The sequence below is a fragment of the Saccoglossus kowalevskii genome, chromosome 3, assembly GCF_978046115.1.
Source record: "Saccoglossus kowalevskii chromosome 3, keSacKowa6.1, whole genome shotgun sequence".
In the NCBI taxonomy this organism is placed as follows: Eukaryota; Metazoa; Hemichordata; class Enteropneusta; family Harrimaniidae; genus Saccoglossus; species Saccoglossus kowalevskii.
In genome coordinates, this window is record NC_140643.1 from 42,934,138 (window position 1) to 42,960,561 (window position 26,424).

The following is a 26,424-nucleotide window of genomic DNA, read 5'->3' on the forward strand; positions in this document are numbered from 1 at the left end:
GAACGACCATTCGATTGTTATAGAATGACCGTAGTGTGCATTTGTCAAACAAATACAATACTTGCAAATGTAATGTCGACCAGCGCCCATCTTACTTGTCCGAAGTTGTGGAAGCTGACATCAATGTAGCCCTGCGTACAGTGCTGTGTGTACGCGTTCGGTTGATAGATGTCCCCACCACAGCCCTGCGAACTTCCATAGACAAAGTCCGGGACTTTGAAAAATATAACTTTTTTAATGAAATAATATCCCCAGGTACCAAAAATAATGATCGATTACCAGATATATCCAGAACTCCAATTGTGGATGAAATCGGCTACTTTGCCCTAAAAACAAACACATTCTCTCGCGTGAATGAAATTAAAAATGGCAGCGTTTGGTGGATAATTCCTCCGGTACCAACGCGTTTACAATTTGTCCGTCTTTACTAGTCGTTTTTTCAAAGACATTTCAGTTTCAGATAACTTTATAATGGTTGTTACGGATAACTATCGTCATTTCAATCGATTTCGGCTGGGAAACTACTTATTTTTAACTTGCGCACCAATTACGGAGCGCTCCCGGACTTTGTCTATGGAGGTACGCAGGGCTGTGGTGGGGACATCTATCAACCGAACGCGTCCCCGTACACACAGCACTGTACGCAGGGCTAACATCAATGGAGATCGCGTTTTTGACTCCCATGTGCGAAGCACAAAATGGGAGTCTTTGCAGTTAGTGTGTCTGTATGTGTGTGTGTATGTGTGTATGTGTGTATGTGTGTATGTGTGTGTGTGTGTATGTGTGTCCGACTGTTCCACTGCTATCTCAAGAACCATACATCGGTTTTTGATGAAACTTGGTGCATAGATGCTCTGGGCCAATGCGCAGATTTGATTAGGTTTTGGTAAAAATCCATGCTCGTTAATTACCTAATTTGCATGATAATTAGCTAATTTTTAGCTGTTCTATGACTGTTCCACTGATATCTAAAGAACCACTCATTGGATTTTGATGAAACTTGGTACATAGATGCTCTGAACATATGCGCAGATTTGATTAATTTTTGGTAAAAATCCGTGCATATTAATTACCTAATTTGCATGATAATTAGCTATTTTTTAGTGGTTCCATGACTGTTCCACTGATATCTAAACAACCACTCATTGGATTTTGATGAAACTTGGTACATAGATGCTCTGAACTAATGCTAGGTTTTGATTAGTTTTTGGTAATAATCCGTGGATACTAATTACCTAATTTGCATAATGATTAGTCAATCTTCGGTTTTTCCACTGATATCTCAAGTACTAATCATCACATTTCAATGAAACTTGGTACATAGATGTCATACGACACTGCACAGACCTGATAGTTTTTAAGGTAATATCAGTACATATTAATTACCTAATTTGCATAATTAATTAATTTTCAGCATTTGATATAAGTAGTTAGCATTACATTTCAATGAAACTTGGTACTTACATACTCAAGGACTATGCAGAGATTGATTGTTTTCGATAAATATTTGTGCATATTAATCACCTAATTTGCATAATTAGTTAATTTTCAGCTTTTCCACAGGTATCTCAAGTACTAATCATCGCATTTCAATGAAACTTGGTACATAGATCCTTTAGGACTATGCAGAGACCTGATTTGTTTTAGGGTAAATAATTGTGCATATTAATTACCTAATTTGCATAATTAATTTTCAGCTTTTCTACTGATATCTAAAGTACTAATCATCACATTTCAATGAATCTAGAATTATGCAGACCCAATTAGTTTCCGGTAAATATTTGTGCATATTAATCACCTAATTTGCATAATTAACCAACTTTCACACTGATATCTCAGGTACTATACATCACATATCAATGAATGTACATGGATGCTGTAGGACAATAGACAGACCTGAATAATTGTGGGTTAAAATCTGTACATATTAATTACCTAATTTGCATAATTAACCAATTTTAAGCTTTCACACTGATATCTAAAGTACCGTAAAAACTCCAAAATTTCGACCGGTTTTAAATAATTGGTGTTCGATATGTGACGTGTTTTTATAGTCAAAATTAAGGTGCATTTTCGGACGGTCGAATTTTTCAGAATAGAAATCAGCAAATGAAAAAATGGGGATGATAGACAGTGTGCTTCATTAGTTTTTAAAAAATGCAATGTCCGTCAATTGACGTAAACTTCCTCATGTTTCACGGTAAAAGCAAAGGTCGTGGTTGCTGCAGTTCTGTAGCTCGCTCGGTTTCGCTGTCGGTTATTTTGTTCGTCGTGGTGTTAACGCGAAACCATGGAGCTACAGTTCCATCCTATGCGAGTTACCATATTTTACCGAACTGGATTCAGGTCGGGCCGTAAACAGCCGTTTTTTTTATTAATTTCGCCCCAAGTTTCTACCTTTCTACTGTCGATGGGTCCCGAAACTATTTTACCAATTATTTTGCGGGCGATTGTCCGAAATTGGTCGTTTTCACGACGAAAACTGCGTGAAATGGGAAAACTGTGACGCCTTGTGACGTCACGATAACTTATTCAAGATGGCGACAAACGAGGGGATTTCGCTGAAGTTTTCCGCGGTTTTCGTCGTGAAATCGACCAATTTCGGACCATCGCCCTCAAAATAATTGATGAAATAGTTTGGGGACCCATCGACAGTAGAAAAGTAGAAACTTGAGGCGAAAATAATGAAAAAAAACGGCTGTTACGGCCCGACCTGATTTCAGTTCGGTAAAATATGGTAACTCGCATAGGATGGAACTGTAGCTCCCTGGTTTCGCGTTAACACCACGACCAACAAAATATCCGACAGCGAAACCAAGCGAGCTACAGAACTGCAGCTAAGGTCGTGGCCGAGTTGTAACTCAAAATCTAAACAAAGTCATCAATCAGTGAGTATTATGACAAGCAAAACAAAACATCAAGACGCGGAGAAGAGGTCAGCACAAAACTAATAGGTCAAAAGACAAAGCTGTCTCGCACTACCTAGAAAAACTTGCGAATGTTCGAAGTACAGGTACCCATTGGACAAAAGATGCATGGAAGTTTAGCAAACTATCTCCCCGACCCAGTGCAATGTATCCGGTTAGAATCAAAGCTCACGTGTCCCTTATTTGAGGGACCAAATTCTGCCGTAAATTCGCCCTTGGATTAAAAAATAAAATGGGATTTAAGAAAATAAAATGGGACTTTTAAGGTGTATTTTGGCGTCATTTTTCGGACATTTCAATCAATCCTGCCGGCTAAAATAGAGTCTAAGTTTTACCGTAGTCATTGACGTTTGTCTATTCAAGAGTACACGTGTATGATTTTTATCGTGACTAGCGTGAGCGGGTAAGCTTCCTTTCGAGAATGAGCTGTTATCACTGTGAACAATGTTAAATTATTCTTCAGATGACCAGTTTATTTTTTAAAAACAACTAATTTTTTTATTTAAAAAAAATCATGCCGTTTTCGCATCAAAATCCAAGCCAAAATATCGTACTACAACACCAATTTCTTCCGCATTGCGTTCAATAACATTAACATATTTAAATAAGCTATGGTAATTTGAACACGTTGGCATCATCCAGCTTTTTGATTGGTTAATTAGCGATTTGACCTATTTGACCTAAGAGAACATGGCGGATATCCTACAGCATCAAACGTTTATACGAGACCGGAATCATTCGCTTACGATGAAACTAAGTTGACTTTTATTTGTATTTCATAACCATTCAACAAATTTATTTTGTGTACATTATTATAATCACTACTGAGTACAGTAATAATCAACAATTCAGAAACGCAGCATGCCGAGATTTTTGTGTTCGTTTTTATTTGAAACTTCGTTTATTTAGAATATATTTTCGTTACCAATAAAATAAAAATCTCTCAGTCAATCAGAAACCCGGATTCATGCCTTCGAGGAAGGTCCCGTTTGAACGCTCACATCGTTTTTTTTTTTCGTTTGGGGGAAAACTAAAACTGGTCGCAATTTTCGAATAAGAATGAGTCGGCAATTTTTAGTGGAGTCGAAAATTTGTAGGTAAATAAAACACAGAAACCGGCAAATAAATAGGCGATCGAATTTTTAGAGGGGTCGAAATTTTGGAGTTTTCACGGTACTAATTATTCCATTTCAATGAAACTTAGTATAAAGATGCTCTAGGACAATGTACAAACCTAATTAGTTTTGGGTAAAAATCTGTTCATATTAATTCCCTAATAAGCATAATAATTCATAATTTTTTGGTTCTAATCACATTTCAATTAAACTTGGAGACATAGATTTTCTGTTACATTGCGCAGAACTCATTAGTTTTACACTCAAATCTGGTCATATTAATTTTCTGATTTGCATAATTAGTTTTCAGCTAAATAATTTCGAATTATATTTAATGTGTCTCCAATACTCTCAGCACATGGGAGTTCTTTCTAAGCTTTCTTTGATTTAACTAGGCGGCTGGCAAGCGGACTAACACGTTACATAAACTTGTTGAATTACAATTATGGTTTTTATTTTTGCGCCCAATGTCTCGTTATAAAATAAAGGATTCAAATTTTGCAGGGTATTCCATTTTTTGCGAACTCTGGGTGAAATACTTTCATGAGCTGTACGTAGTTCACTTACAGCCAAAACAAAGTCAGCTTGGACATTAAGTTGTGAGACGCGACAAAACAAACGCTGCCAGTGGTAGATTACGTGAATAAAAGAACAAAATAAACACAATCAAAGGCGCCGACCACACGCTTTGGAAATAAATAGAATGCGTTGCTAAGAGGGAATCGCACCTGCATCTCGACGACGTCTCCGGTCATGAGCAGGGTTTGCCGCGTCTTAGAAAAATTGAAAGTTAAAAAGGAATCAGTGTCGGGGAACCATTCACAATGTTTTCATGAAAAATCCCACGCGAAAGCGTTTTTTTTTTCTGTTACAAACACTATGGTACCTGAATCCCGATTAATTCATAAATATGAATCGGTAAAAGTCAATTTCCTGCAATCCTTCAAGATTAAATTTGCCTCCGAAAATCTTTCTAACGATGACCTGGAAGATTGCCATGATTGAGTGCCACCATTTCTGTTCTAAGATTTATTCAGTATAATAATACAAATGTTCACCTCAACAGAGGTGGACATACAGTTTTAGCGACCCGAAGAGCTCATTGTCAACCGAGGCGAAGCACTACGATAAAGACTTTCCGTTCCCAATAAATAATAATAAAAAAAAACTTCTCGTTCCCGACATTATGAAATTCATTCGTTTTGAGGGAAAACCCTGGGAAAAAAATGATTTTGACAAGATAATTTAGAAATTGATATTAAGAATAATTCATAACGAAATGTATTCCATATGTACCCATAATTTTTTTTTCATAATTACTGATTACACACGAATATTACAGAAAAAATATAATTTGCTATATTATCTACATTTGTGCCTTTTATTTGTCGAATCGTGACTGAAAGGAACTGGATGAAATTACAAACTATGTAGTGTGTTTGACAACTCATGTATGAACCACAATTTTAATAAATATGATTTTACTTGGTAAAATTACTGTATTTTTCTACATAAAAACAAAAGAATTTCACAATGTCTTTATTATCATAGCGTTGTTGGTAATAGTTGAGAATGATACATCCACGTGAACCTGCTTATATGAGATCGTAGGAGTCTGTTTTCAACAGCCTTATACATTTAACTGCGTCATCGCTAAGTTTTTTTGGTGGTCCACGAGCTCTATTCCTTGTTTGCACGTTATCATGTTCACACAATCGCAGACATTATTTGTAAGGGTGCCCTTTGAAATGGCACATTTTCTCGATGTTTTAGCGAGTACTCCGCGGGTATATGGCTTGTTCTCACATCAGCATAATTTTCCTCGAGTTCACTCATCGCTTTCCTACATGCACTTCTCGTTCTTTGCTGCTAACTTTTTTGCACTCAAATATGTTGTTGTTTTTGTCTTTCTAAACATCGAGTTTATTTTTGACATTCAACGAGATCGCCAATCTGATTAAAATCTGATGTAGTGTACGGGCTTTAATTATTGTGGCTATAAACTTATTTTAATTTTATTTTTTATTACTTTTGTTATTAATGCCCTTTTATTTTATTATTTTACTTTGATTTTGTGATTTTTTTTTTAATTCTGCCCTACCTACATCTGAACCGACGCCTATGTAAGTCCCGTTCAAATCTCGCATAAGTAACAGCCAATCATAGCCCCCCTTTTATACAGGCTGTCGGTTGCTTACTTTTCAGTGTAGCGATACTCTACGGGCAATCTTTCTGTACATTATATTTTGCCCACTTGAATAAACCATTAATAGAAAATTGCTAGTATATTTTTATTTGCAAAAGAAATTCCACAGCATTTTACAATTTTTGTCATTACATTGAATATTTTTTTCACTTCCAACAAATGTGTACACTTCCAGATACATCTTAGCCAACCAAGGTTCGTTCATTCAGTCATCGCTTCAATTTTACATCACTGAGCATAATTATCTAGAATGGAAGCACAAAAATAAGTAAATCGTATTGATTAGAACACTGTAAACAGCTATAGTAAACAATGCAAACTGATTTTAAATTGTACAACGGTCACCGGCCCACGGCATCGACGCAGAAAATTGGAGCAAACAAATATTTCCTGATCGATGTGTTCCAATAAAAAATATTTTATTCCAGTCCAAATCAGCTCAATTACTTTAATAAAGAGTTATTGTATAATGTACAAAATGATGATGAATATTTACAGCTACGGTTTCAATACCGTAGACGATGTTGGCCCGATCTTCAACAAAACATCACCCGTCTCCAGGGCAGGCGACTGGAAAAAGACACTGGTGTTCGGTCGAAACGGCGGAAACAAAATCGTCACTCCCAGAATAACTATGCAAAATAACGATCTAAAGTCTAACCATTCGAGCCACAATATTAACATAAAAATGACTTTCGTTGCATTTGACAATGATAAACTTACCGAAAAGCCGTGTTATTCTCGGTCGCTAACGTCGGTATAATCCGCCATTTTATTTGAGTGTGTTTGCCACCCGACTCCGCCCGGTGACGTCATCATGTGCGCTATAGAAGGAGGTATGTGATTCGTTGACTAAAATCGGCGATAGTGGGTTTTGTTGAAATCTCGTTACATAGGCATCAGCTCAGATGTAGGTAGGGCGGAATTAAAAAAATCACAAAATCAAAGTAAAATAATAAAATAAAAGGGCATTAATAACAAAAGTAATAAAAAATAAAATTAAAACAAGTTTATAGCCAAAATAATTAAAGCCCGTACACTACATCAGATTTTAATCAGATTGCGAGATCGCTTGAATTTTGAATTTGATGACGGTTCGAATTTATCCACTTTTACAGTGATCAACATTGCGTTCGAGTAGAGTTACTAGTAATTACAAGCCTGATTTACATTCTTGCGGTGTTTTTCGTCAATGTATTAAATATAAGTGCTTTGGGAAATAACATAATTATATTGCGCGAGTGAAAGAGTTTGGTGAGACTGTCACAACACGTTTTATTTATTTCCAACGCGCGTGGTCGGCGCCTCTGATTGCGTTTATTTTGTATTTTTGTTTTCAAAATCTATCATTGGCTGCGTTTGTTTTGTTTTCCTCAACAAATTAACTGTTCCGAGATCTCTTTCATTTTTTGTCCGGCTGCTGCCAATCCAATAATTCGTCGCCGCATGTACTCAGACAAGCGATTAATCGTCACAGTCATTATACTAGTAGTTTAAGTCCAATTGATTTGTAGAAATTCAGCTATGCGATAATTATATGTGCAGTTTTGTTTTGCGCACCTAGACACGAGCAAAAGTTAACCAATAGATTTGAGTACTAGTATTTGTGAGTTGCGTTCGCAAATAACAAAGTGTCAAATTATTTTGAACGCCGTTCGGAGTAAATTTAGTCAAAATCACACACAGAAACACACACACAACACACAAATACTAGTACTCAATACATATCGCGATTGACCTGTTATATAGCTGCTTGAACTACACACACAAGGACGTAAATATGTAAATACAGGTCACAGTTCGACTTGCGTAGCAAACGTTACAATTTGTCAAGTGATTTGAAGGCGTCTTTGTTCCAAAACAGAGAAGCAATAGGCGTTGTGTTTTGAATCCTCATTAAAACTTAAATTTATTACAAATAAAAACTTAAGTTTATACATACAATGTACGATCATTGTTACTCCAGCGATCGGCTGGCAAGCGGACGATGTTTCTGAAGCCAGCCACAGTAGGAGCGAGCGAGCGAACAAAAGCGAACGCGAGCGAGCAGAAAAAAAGCGGTCGGTTTCCGGTCGGAAAGCAGCGAGCGGTCGGAAATTAAGCGATAAGCGGTCGGAAAAAATAGCTGATACCCCAGTGGGTCGCCTCCAGGCTGTTTCGGCTGTGGAGGGTCCAAGGTTAGACCGGTTTGCCGCACCCCGGAACACCAAGCTCCCGACGTGCGTAACACTCCTGACTCCAGGAGCCTGGACCCACTTAGTTGTGTACGCCTTTCCTCCCTTCCCGCTAGTTCACCGGGCACCGGAGAAAACTTGGACAGGTGCACACCTGCATATTATCATTGGTCGCACCCAATTGGCAAAGCAGGGCCTAGTTTCCACTTCTGTCGAAAACGATAGTCGAAATACCAGCAGTGCTTCCGACGGCGCACTACCAACGAGCCCAGCACGTATCACTTACACGCATAGAGGCTCTCAGTAGACCCGCACATACAAAAGCCTTATCTGAGCGGGCTGCCAACGTCCTGGCCAGGGCGAACAGGGATTCCACCAACGCGGCCTACATTTCTAGGCTGCGAGCATACACTGGTTAGTGTAGCGGAAGGGAGATTGATTGATACCATCCCTTTATTGGCCAGGTAGCAGGGTCCTTCGTCCACCTGTTTGACGAAGTGGGTTTTTCCTACACAGCGATCGTTGACTACAGGTAGGCCTTGTCCCCCACCATTCAAGCGTACCGGAACAAGACTAACAGATTGTCCTATTATTAGGAGACTATTTACTGCTTTCCAGACGCTGAGACCCCATACAAGGGAACTGCCCAACTGGGACTTGTCGGCTGTGTTGTCCGCTCTAAGCAGACAGCCTTTTGGGCCTCTTCGATCAGCACCACTCAAATTTTTGACGTGGAAAATAGTCTTCCTACTGGCCCTCGCCTCAGATAGGCGTCGACCAGAGCTGGGGGCATTGTCCTTCTTGGATGATGTACCGCCGTTATAGACAATCAAGTTGTGCTAAAGACATGAATCAGGTTTCTCGTCTAGAACCAAATCCCAGGACACGATCCTCACCCGATCGTCATCCCCCGGCTGTCAAATTTTGTCTGCCCGGAGGGTCAGGAGGAATTGCTTCTCTACCCGGTTCGAGCACTGAGTTGCCACCAAACCGTACTAGGATTTGGAACGGGGTGCCAGGCACACATCTTTGCGTTATGGCCCAGGCAGGCAGGCAGGATAGGCCGGCCTCCCCAACTTCCATAACCAGGTGGTTTACTGCGACTGTATTAGAGACACCAAGTATTAGCTCGCAGAGACACCAAGTACGAGCGCATGAGGTCTGTGCGATGGCTAACTCGCTAGAGCCCCCACCCCCATCCCCCGAGCACACATGGAGGGCAGGCTTCTGGAGAACGCAGAACGTCTTTATCAACTACCATCTAAGAGACACCGAATCCATTGATAAGGGTCTCTCTAGGTTGGGTCCCGTCGTAGCGGGTCAGTCTTGGTTTGCTGCCCCAGCTCGAACGACCGATAGGGTCCCTGCGCATAGGCAATAAGTCAGTCCGGCATTTTATGTGAACAGATTTCTCTACCATCAGCACTCCCCTGGGAGCTCCCAGGTCCCGCTTTGCGGCCTATGCCCTCATGCAGAACTGTTTCGGTCTTTACTTCGAAAGCTTACTAACCCCCCAGAATTTGGTTGGGGTCTAGCTTTCTCGGGCACACTGAACGCAGTCACCGTAGCAGCATTTTGGCTCCTTGCTCCGGGGACAGCACAGGCAAGGTAAGACACCACCCTTTTTTGGGTCTTAATTAGGGTGTTGAATTTGTTTTCACCCCCGACGGGGAAAAGACTTGGAAAAACCCGCCACCTATTGGTGTCTGACTTTGCCTACAGTTCAAAATAGTCATTTTGACTGACCGGAGTCTATGGTGGGTAATTGAACGTAGTGAATTTAGGTGAGGCTTCTCCGAACCCGCCTATTCACATAGTCCCTACCCACCATAGACTCCGGGTCCCCCCAACCTCCCCAACCTTTTCGTTGCGTTGGTCTAAGTCCTCGAGGCGGAGAGAAAGGAACCAGAGTGATTGACAGCTACCTGTGGCGCTGCCATGTGGCCTCAGTCATGTGGGTTGTGACGTAAGGGGTAAAAGAATCTTGGGGTCATGGGGCTTCCCCTGACCTAGATTATATCTCTGTCACCGGCGGAATCGCTGATTAATACCTACAGTTCAAAATAGTCATTTTGACTGACCGGAGTCTATGGTGGGTATGAACTATGTGAACCCTCGCCTAATTTCAATGAAACTTAGTACAAAGATGCTCTAGGACAATGTACAAACCTAAATAGTTTGGGATAAAAATCTGTTCATATTAATTCCCTAATTAGCATAATAATTTATAATCTTTTGGTTCTAATCACCTTTCAATAAAACTTGGTACATAGATGGTCTGTTACATTGCGCAGGTCTCATTAGTTTTACACTCAAATCTGTTAATACTAATTTTCTGATTTGCTTTATTAGTTTTCAGTTTTTCCATCACTATCTCAATCAAGTACAAGTAATTTTGAATTATATTTATTGTCTCCAATACTCTCAGCACATGGGAGTTCTTTCTCAGCTTTCTTTGATTTTGTTGAATATGACTAACTGCGTAAGATTGCAAGTTCATTGATGATTCTAATACATGGTCATTGATTTATATTGACTGTAAGGGGCAATCTTGTATTCAAACACTTGGGTCAAACCTGGGTTAACCTAAACTGCCCAAATAAAACCTTATTTTGCATTTTCAAAGTTTAGACAAGTGCGCTTTAAAACTACTGCATGAATTTGCATAAAAAAAGCGGTTCAAACCGCTCTCATTCATACCCTCCAAGCTGATTGGCAGTTGTCTTGCTCACAGTTCATCTTGCCTGAATAAATTGTTTTGTTTTGATACATTATTAAACTTGAGTCGCCAATTAAGTAGATCCTCCAAAGATGTGAATCCAGACTTTTCATTAGGCTGGATAATTGATGCGTGTCACTGACAGCTAGTATTGGAAGATGAAAATTTGGTGATACAACATACACTACTGTGTCCAACCAATTTCTACTGTTGTGTGTTCAATTTTTAAACACAATTCTATAAATGCAGGGTACACCATGAAGATTCATTCCCATTTGCTGCACATCGGTTATTTGCAATTGTTATTATTCAATTGCTGGTGACACAAAGTATCAAAACAAAAAACAAATTAAATGAACTACTCTGAATGTTTATACAAAGCAAAATTTATTGAGCTGCAGAGGAGACTGCCTACAAAAAACGAACCCTGACCTCTGGAAATATCTTATTCATATTCAATCGGATTGAAGTAACCAAGATGGTGATGCGGAATGCATGATCTTCCACGGCCTTTAAAAACAATATTCTGTTGCCTACTTTGATGCATGTTATGGTGATTGTAGCATTACTGCTGACTTTAGTTTTGACACAGTGATAACAAGACTGTGGTTTCGCAGAAAACAATGTTGTCATTATCTATTTATCATATTTCATCATAGACTTTACAAATGTAACCGAAAAATGTGTTCTCTGACTTTATGAACTGACTTGTACTTGTTGTGGCCAAATGTACCAGTTAGCTCCATAGATAAACATGTTTTACTGACCATATAGAAGGTCTATGGTATTACTTGATACATATTTAATAATGATATCAAATATATCAGACTATCTCGTCTGTGATTAATTACAGATAGATTGACTAATCATTCACAATGACAATTGTAGTGCAATGTAAGTTAAAAACTGATCATTATTACCAATCACAGAAATAAATGAATATAATTTACATCACACTTATAAATGACATGATGTAAAGTTTGTTTTTTCATTAGCATGTATACAACTGAAAGCTCTCTGAATCTTCCTCTTTGAAACTGTATTGTAAGAAAAACCCAGGTTCCCCTAATCTAAAAGCAGCTCTTTCTTTGGGCAGATTTTATCCTTTATGTAAACATAAATATTCTTCTTTTCTTGTTAGATTGATGGTGCAAATAAACAAGGTAAAAAGAAGAAATCCACTAAAAGTGGAAGAAACGGTAATCAGAAAAATGATGTAAGTGGTGTTGGAAGGGGTTGTACAATTGAATCAGGAGATTGTAGTATTCAAATGAGTGAGTTGGTCAAACAAGGAAACATGGATACTACCAAACATAATGGTGATGCAGTCGATGGCAGTTCAGATGAAAGCAGCTCTGAAACTAGCAATACTAGCAGTACCATTGAAGAACAAAAAGTGAAAGAAATTGAACATTCAGATTTACTTGAACGAGTAACCAATGACGATGACAATACAGCTGGTGACGATATAGTCACGGCCGTTGTGAGCTCGGTTGTTGAGAGTATTGCATCATCGGTGCACGAGGAAGATGTTTATACTTTACCAACTGGCAATGGTAAGGACTTTGTGAACCCATTTGCCAGCCCGGATGGTCGGCCTCACTTACAGACGTGTGTTTGTACAGACAGTCCTGACAGTGGAGTGAATGTAGATCTCGGGAGAACACCAGAACACACCTTGTAAAACAACTAAACTAACATTTCAAGAGTTTATAAAAACAGCCGGTTACAGTAACATTCACTGCCATTGTCAATAACTGTATAGCAGATGCATAGACTAGAACCAACAAAGAAATGTTTTATACCATCATTTTGTAACTATGCCTCTAGTTATCTTCACAAAACACAATGTAACTGTCATGTTTTGAATGCCTTTCTGAACAAGACAATGAGTTACTGTCAAAATATAATGCCACAACAAATCTGTTTAACATAGCTAGTTTCAACTCAAATTAACCAAATATTTTCTTTGTAAGTTGACTTGTTTTGGTTTATGGAAAATTATCAGTGGTCAAATCCCCTTGTTTACCTTAAATTGTTGACATAAACGTACGTAATTGGTGACTCAAACGTTGATTATGTAATCAATTTGAGTGTCTCCTTTCTGATTTGTCTTCTGAATATTGTTACAGGTATGTGGATGGCTAATTTATACACTGCCAAATACGTATTGGTGTGTCAGATCATTCTCTACATATCTGTGACCTACACACCTCTATGAAAGTGCCAGTAAAAATTATTACAAATTAAAAAAAGTTTGAAAGAATTACCACTGCCCTCAGTGTTTTGTGATGGAAATGTTTTTTTAATTTCCATCTCAAGTTTTCTTTATCTTGTATAGACAGTGTATTTCATTGTTTACTCTTAAAATAGAGGAAAACAAAACATAATTATGGTAGCTGAATACTTTAAATATTAAGTATGGAATTATGGTACTAAAAGAACATAATATTTGATTTCACATTTGATGAAATAATACAAATTAATGCAGGTAGTTTTCTACTGAAACCTACTTCTGTCCAGTGATACCATATATGGTATTACATTAAGTTTCTTGGAAGATGATTCAGATAACTTCTTGGCAAGAAGCCAAAATATTTGAATAATTTGCGTTCAATTCAAGTGATCCAAAAAAAAAAAACCATCACTCAAACGGCCCCTTGAGAGATGCAAAGTTGAGTCACTGTCTGGATGGGTGCTTTACAGACCATGACTCGCTTCCAATGATAACAAAATTTATTTAAATTCATATGCTTGAAAAATTCAAGTATTTTCCTCTATCTAATATTCTTTCATTTATAACTCATTTGTATTATCCCATATTGCTTAGAATTTATTATTTCTTCATAGAAGGATTTTGTGTGTTTACTGTTAATTGAGAATTACAAATTCTATTTAATTTTGCAGTTCAGGTGAATTGACAAGTTTTGGAGATTGTCTTTGGGGAGGCACAACTAAAAACAAATGTGGGGAAATAATGTGACTTGTCTGAACAAGTCGATTTAATTGGTTGAAGAAAGTAGTGCCATGTTTTCATAACGTGCATTTTGTTTCTGTTGTAAAATGACTTGGTAACAAATTTAAAAATGGGATTGTTTGACTTATTTTTCAGTAAACACAAATGGTTTATTTATCATCACATGGAATAAAAAAAAACTGAAGACTGAAGTCTGATACTATTTCGGGCAAAAACACAACAAATTAAGACTTTTGAAATCAAAGGCTATTTCTGTTTAAGAATACTTGTAATTCTGATTGCAGATAAAAACAAAGATTATAGTTTCTTTTTACTAAATTTTTGGCTGAGAAAATCTTTTAATTCGCAGAACAACTTAATTTCAATACATGTATTTTTTTTTTTGACTAGAATATAAAACTCGTAATATAACAATGTTGAGCTTAACTAGTTTCTTTATTGTTGAATACAATACTCGTAACTCCCTAAGATTACAAAAAATTCCAGTGGAAATTGAATGGGGGAAGGAAAATGTCATGAAGTTTGTAGCGGGGTTGAGGTACTTTGTTTAGCATTTTGAATTAATTTATTCACACCAATTCATTCCAGATATTATTCTTGATCAAGTATATTTTTGGCACTCACTGACTGCACACATACACACATATACAAAAAAAAGAGAACCAATTAGCATTAATAACTAATATTCATCATATAATCAGCTTGTAGACTAGATTCTCATATCAAAAAAATGTATTTAACAAATTTCAATTTAAATAAAGCAGCTGCTGTTAATGGTAGTGAGAGAGATCCGTTAGTTCCTCGGTTCACTTGTGACAAGTGACATTTATAGTCTGTGCTTGATGTTTGGCCGCTGTACTAAGAACATAATGTAACTTTGTTTGTTGAGTGTCTTTAGATGTTTGCCGGTGGTTTAATTGGTGAATGCCAGTTTTGCTGATGTCTGATTGGTCAGTAAGTCTGGGAGAAACCATTTATTACTTTGAAGACTTGTTTTGTATGTACGCTTGTCAAATTTACATATGATCGGTGCTCTGTCAAATATTAAAGAAAAGTATTATTCTGGAAATTTTGAAAACTATCTTAACAGCTGTGATGGATACTAAATTTTGTTTTTATGTCAAAGATCGTCTCCTGAAATTTCAATCCATCATGGCTGCTACAATTCATCCATCTGTGCACAACCTTGGATATACAAAATCTGACAAGGTTCTTCCTGTCATCATGGTGATTTTTTAAATCTGTCAGCCAATCAGACGATGCTAGTTAAAAAGATGCAGCTGAAAAACTTCTCAATCCATGGAATAAACTGCATTTACCATGGGAGGCATAGCATTGGAGGGGAAACTGGTTGCATCCAGTATGGGACAGCTAAATTAGTGCACGTACATGTAATGTAACCTTTTAGTCTGCTATTTTTGAGCTTGTTTAAATGCAGTACAGCCTTCTGTTAAAACAGTGCATTATGCATGTTTAGAACTTAAATAATGAAATTACATTGGCAGATGATATATGCATTACCTGACTCGGCCTTATATAACATTTGATCAATGGAATCCCTTTGATATTATAGCTTCTTCATCTTTGTACAATGCTTTGTACTTATAAGGAAGAATATATTATTGTTTGTTATGAAAGCAAATGCAATGAGTCGTTTCATTTTGTGTGTGTGTGTGTGTGTGTGTGAATGTTTCTGATTTGGGTGTACATTGTCTTATTTGCATCATGTTGATTAACCAAATTTTATTGATCTTTCAGTTCAACAGTAGTGCATGTACATTTATTTGTTGCCACCTGACTGGGTTGCACTATCCGCCATCAATGTACTTTTATCAAAGAGAACTTGTGAACATAATTGAAAGATTCAGTTTATTCTTGTGGTCACTGGCAGGGTCCGTCCAATGGGAACATCCTTTAAAGTCTGGAAATGTCTTAGGAAAAAAGCAAGAAAGTTTGGGAAATCTAAGAAAGTCTTGGAAATCATTTAGTTCTTGGTGCTATGGACCCTGACTGGTACCAAGGTCTGCAGACATTTCTATCCCGCAGGGAAACATTATGTTCAGTTTAAGTTGGCAATAGTGACACTGTTTAAATGAGCAACACTAAAGTAGTGTCTAAATGTAATGTACATAGACTCAGACAATGTAGATGTTTCCTGTAAAACGTGCAACAAAATGTTGAACCGATTTCCGCTATAGTCAAGATTTGACTAATGGTGACATGAAAACACTTGTTTACAACTGATGAAACCTTGATGGCAAGCATTGTCCACACATCCATTAAGTGTTATTGTTGGATATCACTCTAAATCTTATGCCTGTGAACAATGAGGACTTTCCTACTTTAATATTTGTGCAGCCAAATGTCTTCACTTTTACCAAGGTAATTAAACTGTGGCTCTGGGTGTATAAAAGGAACGATAGCCCCCAGTTTTCAGTATGCAAATGACACTCGAGCGTGAAACATTGCTTTGAGGTGCTCCACAAAATCACTCATTCTTTTTTAGCTCCGCTGTCAACTTTGTCGAGCGGAGCTTATCATATGAGTGATTGTCGTCCGTCGCAGTCATCCGTGTCAATGTTTTACTTTTTCGACTTTTTCTTGAAAACTACAAGCCTGAATGCTTTGGTACTTGGTGTATATGTACCTCGGGTAGGCCTCTCTTAGATTTGTTCATTTCATGATGATATCTTTATTTCTCAAATTTTGGGAAATATTTTTGGTAAAAAGTGATATTTTCGACTTCTTGTTAAAAACCAAAAGTTCAATTGCTTTCATATTACATATATAGGTACTACATGTGGACCTCTCTCAGATTTGTTCATTTTGTGATGATATCTTCAATTCTTTAATTTTGGTGAATATTTTTGGTAGAAAGTGATATTTTCGACTGATTGCTTTGATACTATACATATTGTTCATTTTCTAATGTCTTCAGTTCTTTAATTGAAATGTGCATTGCTAACAGCGGAGCTATCTCAGCCGATAGGCTGCTTGTTGTTATTTTCATGTCACTCGCCAACATGAATATATCCGCGATACATTTTGATGTTAATTTAAGTTCAGTGTGATTTATGCGTAAAAGTGACAGGAAAGCATGATTCAAATAGTCGTTTTGACTGCTCAAAATGGCTCAGTCGTGGGTTTATGTAAATCCTTGGTTGTTGGTCCAATCTCTAGGTATGTTTATGTAATTACAGAGCTGATGATGTAAGTGATATCATGGAGCTAATGAGAAATGATATGCTGTGAGCTGTTTTTCCGGCTACCTCAAGGGTGTTGGCACTCTACAAAGAGGTCCAGCCTGAGCATGTACAGATGCCACAAGTTTGGGTGTGCACGAAAGGAGAGGGACTGTGCGTAAGCATTCCAATAACTTCCTTAGTGTATGTGCCCGAAGAAAGACATTCGCAGTTACAGGGCTTGTAAACTTGTTCAATTGTTATTTTCTACATTGGGTTTCAACCTCAGTTCTGCAACCAGTCATTTCAGTAATCGTTTGGGCAGCTGCTTCATTTGGATCCTAAACTTCAAGGCTTGTACATTCTGCTGTGTGTACGAGTCATACATTTTAATTCATGTAATAATCAATACAGTTTACAGGCATTCATTACTAAGTATAAAATACAATAAATAAGGATTGATCATGCAACAGTCAGTTCAATTCATGTGCACTATGCAAATAATTCTAGACAAATATTCCCAGGAATATAAAGGGACAACGGTCAAAATATGCAGTTTTAATATTGTATTGATTTGGTCCCAGCTAACAGCCTACAGTAATTAAGGTTAATGAATGGCTAAAATTTAAGACTATTTTTAAGGAGAAAATGTACAAATCCAAGATGTATGGATGGTAAAGCTTGATCTTTGAACAGTCTGGTGAAAGTGTATAAGGAAATTGCTCCACTATAAAATTTGTTTCAAATTTAAACATTAGAATCTCAATATTAAAGACAATAAAACCACAGCAAAAGAGCACGTAAAGTCCAAAAAATCGTCACAAGATGGTGCTGTTTAATTTCAAGTCTTACATAAGAACTAGCTTTTTCAAGATATATGTCAAAAATACAGAAATCAATGTCGTATCTTATTCCATGCTCTCATTTCAACATTACAAGTATTTACAAATTGATATAAGACCATATTAATAACATTGAAACAGTATCAAGAAACCTTTGTTATGCTTTGCATGTCACGAGAACACTCGTGCTATTAGTCAGATGATCATGCGACCTCATTGATATGCATAACTGTAAAATCACACATATATGTGTAACCAGTCATATAATGATATCCGAAGAGAAATATCACCAATATATCAGATGGTCATGTGACCTCTTATTAATATGCATGACTGCAATACAACAACCACTGATGCTGACATGTGACTAGCATATCGGTGAAAAAATGATGGCATATTGGACAAGAGATACGACTAGTATACCAGTGACATAATGATGGCATATTGGACAAAAGGTGTGACTAGTATACCAGTGACAAAATGATGGCATATTGGACAAGAGATGTGACTAGGATACCAGTGACATAATGATGGCATATAGAACAAGAGATGAGACTAGTATATCAGTGACACAATGATGGCATATTGGACAAGAGGTGTGACTAGTATATCAGTGACACAATGATTGCATATTGGACAAGAGATGTGACTAGTATATCAGTGACACAATGGTGGCATATTGAACAAGAGATGTGACAAGTATACCGGTGACACAATGATGGCATATAGAACAAGAGATGAGACTAGTATATCAGTGACACAATGATGACATATTGAACAAGAGATGTGACGAGTATATCAGTGACTCAATGATTGCATATAGAACATCAGATGTGACTGGTATATCAGTGACACAATGATGGCATATTGGACAATAGATGTGACTAGTATACCAGTGACACAATAATGGCATATTGGACAAGAGATGTGACTAGTATATCAGTGACACAATGATGGCACATTGGACAAGGCATATGACTAGTATATCAGTGATACAATGATGGCATATTGGACAAGAGATGTGACTAGTATATCAGTGACACAATGATGGCATATTGGACAAGAGATGTGACTAGTATATCAGTGACACAATGATGGCATATAGAACAAGAGATGTAACTATTATATCAGGGACAAGAGGTGTGACTAGTATACCAGTGACATAATGATGGCATATTGGACAAGAGGTGTGACTAGTATATCAGTGATACAACGATGGCACATTGGACAAGAGATGTGTCTAGTATATCAGTGACACAACAATGGCATATAGAACAAGAGATGTGACTAGTATATCAGTGACACAATGATGGCATATAGAACAAGAGATGTGACTAGTATATCAGTGACACGATGGCATATAGAACAAGAGATGTGACTAGTATATCAGTGACACTATGATGGCATATAGAACAAGAGATGTGACTAGTATATCAGTGACAATGACGGCATATAGAACAAAAGATGAGACTAGTATATCAGTGACACAATGATGGCATATAGAACAAGAGATGAGACTAGTATATCAGTGACACAATGACGGCATATAGAACAAGAGATGTGACTAGTATATCAGTGACACAATGATGGCATATAGAACAAGAGATGAGACTAGTATATCAGTGACACAATGATGGCATATAGAACAAGAGATGAGACTAGTATATCAGTGACACAATGACGACATATAGAACAAGAGATGAGACTTGTATATCAGTGACACAAAGATGGCATATAGAACAAGAGATGTGACTAGTATATCAGTGACACAATGACGGCATATAGAACAAGAGATGTGACTAGTATATCAGTGACACAACGATGGCATATAGAACAAGAGATGAGACTAGTATATCAGTGACTCAATGATTGCATATTGGACAAGAGCTGTGACGAGTATGTCAGTGACATAATGATGGCATATTGGACAAGAGGTGTGACGAGTATATCAGTGACACAATGATTGCATATAGAACAAGAGATGTGACTGGTATATCAGTGACACGGTGATGGCATATAGAACAAGAGATGTGACTAGTATATCAGTGACACAATGGTGGCATATTGAACAAGAGATGTGACTAGTATATTAGTGACATAATGATGGCATATTGAACAAGACATGTGGCGAGTATATCAGTGACACAACGATGGCATATTGAACAAGAGATCTGACTAGTATATCAGTGACACAATGATGGCACATTGGACAAGAGATGTGACTAGTATATCAGTGACACAAAGATGGCATATTGGACAAGGGGTGTGACTAGTATATCAGTGATACAACGATGGCACATTGGACAAGAGATGTGTCTAGTATATCAGTGACACAACAATGGCATATAGAACAAGAGATGTGACTAGTATATCAGTGACACAATGATGGCATATAGAACAAGAGATGTGACTAGTATATCAGTGACAATGACGGCATATAGAACAAAAGATGAGACTAGTATATCAGTGACACAATGATGGCACATTGGACAAGGCATATGACTAGTATATCAGTGATACAATGATGGCATATTGGACAAGAGATGTGACTAGTATATCAGTGACACAATGATGGCATATTGGACAAGAGATGTGACTAGTATATCAGTGACACAATGATGGCATATAGAACAAGAGATGTAACTATTATATCAGGGACAAGAGGTGTGACTAGTATACCAGTGACATAATGATGGCATATTGGACAAGAGGTGTGACTAGTATATCAGTGATACAACGATGGCACATTGGACAAGAGATGTGTCTAGTATATCAGTGACACAACAATGGCATATAGAACAAGAGATGTGACTAGGATACCAGTGACATAATGATGGCATATAGAACAAGAGATGAGACTAGTATATCAGTGACACAATGATGGCATATTGGACAAGAGGTGTGACTAGTATATCAGTGACACAATGATTGCATATTGGACAAGAGATGTGACTAGTATATCAGTGACACAATGGTGGCATATTGAACAAGAGATGTGACAAGTATACCGGTGACACAATGATGGCATATAGAACAAGAGATGAGACTAGTATATCAGTGACACAATGATGACATATTGAACAAGAGATGTGACGAGTATATCAGTGACTCAATGATTGCATATAGAACATCAGATGTGACTGGTATATCAGTGACACAATGATGGCATATTGGACAATAGATGTGACTAGTATACCAGTGACACAATAATGGCATATTGGACAAGAGATGTGACTAGTATATCAGTGACACAACGATGGCATATTGGACTAGAGATGTGACTAGTATATCAGTGACACAATGATGGCATATAGAACAAGAGATGTGGCTAGTATATCAGTGACACAATGATGGCACATTGGACAAGGCATATGACTAGTATATCAGTGATACAATGATGGCATATTGGACAAGAGATGTGACTAGTATATCAGTGACACAATGATGGCATATTGGACAAGAGATGTGACTAGTATATCAGTGACACAATGATGGCATATAGAACAAGAGATGTAACTATTATATCAGGGACAAGAGGTGTGACTAGTATACCAGTGACATAATGATGGCATATTGGACAAGAGGTGTGACTAGTATATCAGTGATACAACGATGGCACATTGGACAAGAGATGTGTCTAGTATATCAGTGACACAACAATGGCATATAGAACAAGAGATGTGACTAGTATATCAGTGACACAATGACGGCATATAGAACAAGAGATGTGACTAGTATATCAGTGACACAACGATGGCATATAGAACAAGAGATGAGACTAGTATATCAGTGACTCAATGATTGCATATTGGACAAGAGCTGTGACGAGTATGTCAGTGACATAATGATGGCATATTGGACAAGAGGTGTGACGAGTATATCAGTGACACAATGATTGCATATAGAACAAGAGATGTGACTGGTATATCAGTGACACGGTGATGGCATATAGAACAAGAGATGTGACTAGTATATCAGTGACACAATGGTGGCATATTGAACAAGAGATGTGACTAGTATATTAGTGACATAATGATGGCATATTGAACAAGACATGTGGCGAGTATATCAGTGACACAACGATGGCATATTGAACAAGAGATCTGACTAGTATATCAGTGACACAATGATGGCACATTGGACAAGAGATGTGACTAGTATATCAGTGACACAAAGATGGCATATTGGACAAGGGGTGTGACTAGTATATCAGTGATACAACGATGGCACATTGGACAAGAGTTGTGTCTAGTATATCAGTGACACAACAATGGCATATAGAACAAGAGATGTGACTAGTATATCAGTGACACAATGATGGCATATAGAACAAGAGATGTGACTAGTATATCAGTGACAATGACGGCATATAGAACAAAAGATGAGACTAGTATATCAGTGACACAATGATGGCACATTGGACAAGGCATATGACTAGTATATCAGTGATACAATGATGGCATATTGGACAAGAGATGTGACTAGTATATCAGTGACACAATGATGGCATATTGGACAAGAGATGTGACTAGTATATCAGTGACACAATGATGGCATATAGAACAAGAGATGTAACTATTATATCAGGGACAAGAGGTGTGACTAGTATACCAGTGACATAATGATGGCATATTGGACAAGAGGTGTGACTAGTATATCAGTGATACAACGATGGCACATTGGACAAGAGATGTGTCTAGTATATCAGTGACACAACAATGGCATATAGAACAAGAGATGTGACTAGGATACCAGTGACATAATGATGGCATATAGAACAAGAGATGAGACTAGTATATCAGTGACACAATGATGGCATATTGGACAAGAGGTGTGACTAGTATATCAGTGACACAATGATTGCATATTGGACAAGAGATGTGACTAGTATATCAGTGACACAATGGTGGCATATTGAACAAGAGATGTGACAAGTATACCGGTGACACAATGATGGCATATAGAACAAGAGATGAGACTAGTATATCAGTGACACAATGATGACATATTGAACAAGAGATGTGACGAGTATATCAGTGACTCAATGATTGCATATAGAACATCAGATGTGACTGGTATATCAGTGACACAATGATGGCATATTGGACAATAGATGTGACTAGTATACCAGTGACACAATAATGGCATATTGGACAAGAGATGTGACTAGTATATCAGTGACACAACGATGGCATATTGGACTAGAGATGTGACTAGTATATCAGTGACACAATGATGGCATATAGAACAAGAGATGTGGCTAGTATATCAGTGACACAATGATGGCACATTGGACAAGGCATATGACTAGTATATCAGTGATACAATGATGGCATATTGGACAAGAGATGTGACTAGTATATCAGTGACACAATGATGGCATATTGGACAAGAGATGTGACTAGTATATCAGTGACACAATGATGGCATATAGAACAAGAGATGTAACTATTATATCAGGGACAAGAGGTGTGACTAGTATACCAGTGACATAATGATGGCATATTGGACAAGAGGTGTGACTAGTATATCAGTGATACAACGATGGCACATTGGACAAGAGATGTGTCTAGTATATCAGTGACACAACAATGGCATATAGAACAAGAGATGTGACTAGTATATCAGTGACACAATGATGGCATATAGAACAAGAGATGTGACTAGTATATCAGTGACACGATGGCATATAGAACAAGAGATGTGACTAGTATATCAGTGACACTATGTTGGCATATAGAACAAGAGATGTGACTAGTATATCAGTGACAATGACGGCATATAGAACAAAAGATGAGACTAGTATATCAGTGACACAATGATGGCATATAGAACAAGAGATGAGACTAGTATATCAGTGACACAATGACGGCATATAGAACAAGAGATGTGACTAGTATATCAGTGACACAATGATGGCATATAGAACAAGAGATGAGACTAGTATATCAGTGACACAATGATGGCATATAGAACAAGAGATGAGACTAGTATATCAGTGACACAATGACGACATATAGAACAAGAGATGAGACTTGTATATCAGTGACACAATGATGGCATATAGAACAAGAGATGTGACTAGTATATCAGTGACACAATGACGGCATATAGAACAAGAGATGTGACTAGTATATCAGTGACACAACGATGGCATATAGAACAAGAGATGAGACTAGTATATCAGTGACTCAATGATTGCATATTGGACAAGAGCTGTGACGAGTATGTCAGTGACATAATGATGGCATATTGGACAAGAGGTGTGACGAGTATATCAGTGACACAATGATTGCATATAGAACAAGAGATGTGACTGGTATATCAGTGACACGGTGATGGCATATAGAACAAGAGATGTGACTAGTATATCAGTGACACAATGGTGGCATATTGAACAAGAGATGTGACTAGTATATTAGTGACATAATGATGGCATATTGAACAAGACATGTGGCGAGTATATCAGTGACACAACGATGGCATATTGAACAAGAGATCTGACTAGTATATCAGTGACACAATGATGGCACATTGGACAAGAGATGTGACTAGTATATCAGTGACACAAAGATGGCATATTGGACAAGGGGTGTGACTAGTATATCAGTGATACAACGATGGCACATTGGACAAGAGATGTGTCTAGTATATCAGTGACACAACAATGGCATATAGAACAAGAGATGTGACTAGTATATCAGTGACACAATGATGGCATATAGAACAAGAGATGTGACTAGTATATCAGTGACAATGACGGCATATAGAACAAAAGATGAGACTAGTATATCAGTGACACAATGATGGCACATTGGACAAGGCATATGACTAGTATATCAGTGATACAATGATGGCATATTGGACAAGAGATGTGACTAGTATATCAGTGACACAATGATGGCATATTGGACAAGAGATGTGACTAGTATATCAGTGACACAATGATGGCATATAGAACAAGAGATGTAACTATTATATCAGGGACAAGAGGTGTGACTAGTATACCAGTGACATAATGATGGCATATTGGACAAGAGGTGTGACTAGTATATCAGTGATACAACGATGGCACATTGGACAAGAGATGTGTCTAGTATATCAGTGACACAACAATGGCATATAGAACAAGAGATGTGACTAGTATATCAGTGACACAATGATGGCATATAGAACAAGAGATGTGACTAGTATATCAGTGACACGATGGCATATAGAACAAGAGATGTGACTAGTATATCAGTGACACTATGATGGCATATAGAACAAGAGATGTGACTAGTATATCAGTGACAATGACGGCATATAGAACAAAAGATGAGACTAGTATATCAGTGACACAATGATGGCATATAGAACAAGAGATGAGACTAGTATATCAGTGACACAATGACGGCATATAGAACAAGAGATGTGACTAGTATATCAGTGACACAATGATGGCATATGGAACAAGAGATGAGACTAGTATATCAGTGACACAATGATGGCATATAGAACAAGAGATGAGACTAGTATATCAGTGACACAATGACGACATATAGAACAAGAGATGAGACTAGTATATCAGTGACACAATGATGGCATATAGAACAAGAGATGTGACTAGTATATCAGTGACACAACGATGGCATACAGAACAAGAGATGAGACTAGTATATCAGTGACTCAATGATTGCATATTAAACAAGAGGTGTGACGAGTATATCAGTGACATAATGATGGCATATTGGACAAGAGGTGTGACGAGTATATCAGTGACACAATGATTGCATATAGAACAAGAGATGTGACTGGTATATCAGTGACACGGTGATGGCATATAGAACAAGAGATGTGACTAGTATATCAGTGACACAATGGTGGCATATTGAACAAGAGATGTGACTAGTATATTAGTGACATAATGATGGCACATTGGACAAGAGATGTGACTAGTATATCAGTGACACAAAGATGGCATATTGGACAAGAGGTGTGACTAGTATATCAGTGATACAACGATGGCACATTGGACAAGAGATGTGTCTAGTATATCAGTGACACAACAATGGCATATAGAACAAGAGATGTAACTAGTATATCAGTGACACAACGATGGCATATAGAACAAGAGATGTGACTAGTATATCAGTGACACGATGGCATATAGAACAAGAGATGTGACTAGTATATCAGTGACACAATGATGGCATATAGAACAAGAGATGTGACTAGTATATCAGTGACAATGACGGCATATAGAACAAAAGATGAGACTAGTATATCAGTGACACAATGAT

General features: G+C 37.6%; 1 protein-coding gene and 2 long non-coding RNA genes across 4 annotated transcripts in view; 2 read left to right on the forward strand and 1 right to left on the reverse strand.

Annotated features, from left to right (window-relative positions):
• LOC100371336 (constitutive coactivator of PPAR-gamma-like protein 1 homolog) overlaps positions 1 to 15,760 on the forward strand; it is a 69,465-nt gene extending 53,705 nt beyond the window's left edge. For both annotated transcript variants that reach the window (XM_085497242.1, XM_085497243.1), the window contains exon 16: positions 12,283 to 15,760. In XM_085497242.1, the coding sequence (XP_085353368.1) occupies positions 12,283 to 12,825 (543 nt within the window). In that variant the 3' untranslated portion in view covers positions 12,826 to 15,760. The remainder of the gene's footprint in view (positions 1 to 12,282) is intronic.
• On the forward strand, positions 1,442 to 2,915 carry LOC146747996 (uncharacterized). Its single transcript, XR_014928907.1, has 2 exons — positions 1,442 to 2,212; positions 2,843 to 2,915. It is a non-coding gene; the product is annotated as an uncharacterized LOC146747996 (long non-coding RNA).
• LOC144349268 (uncharacterized) lies at positions 6,315 to 7,096 on the reverse strand. Its single transcript, XR_014928908.1, has 2 exons — positions 6,972 to 7,096; positions 6,315 to 6,493 (listed from the first exon to the last, which is right to left on the reverse strand). It is a non-coding gene; the product is annotated as an uncharacterized LOC144349268 (long non-coding RNA).
• Positions 15,761 to 26,424: the final 10,664 nt, after the last annotated feature.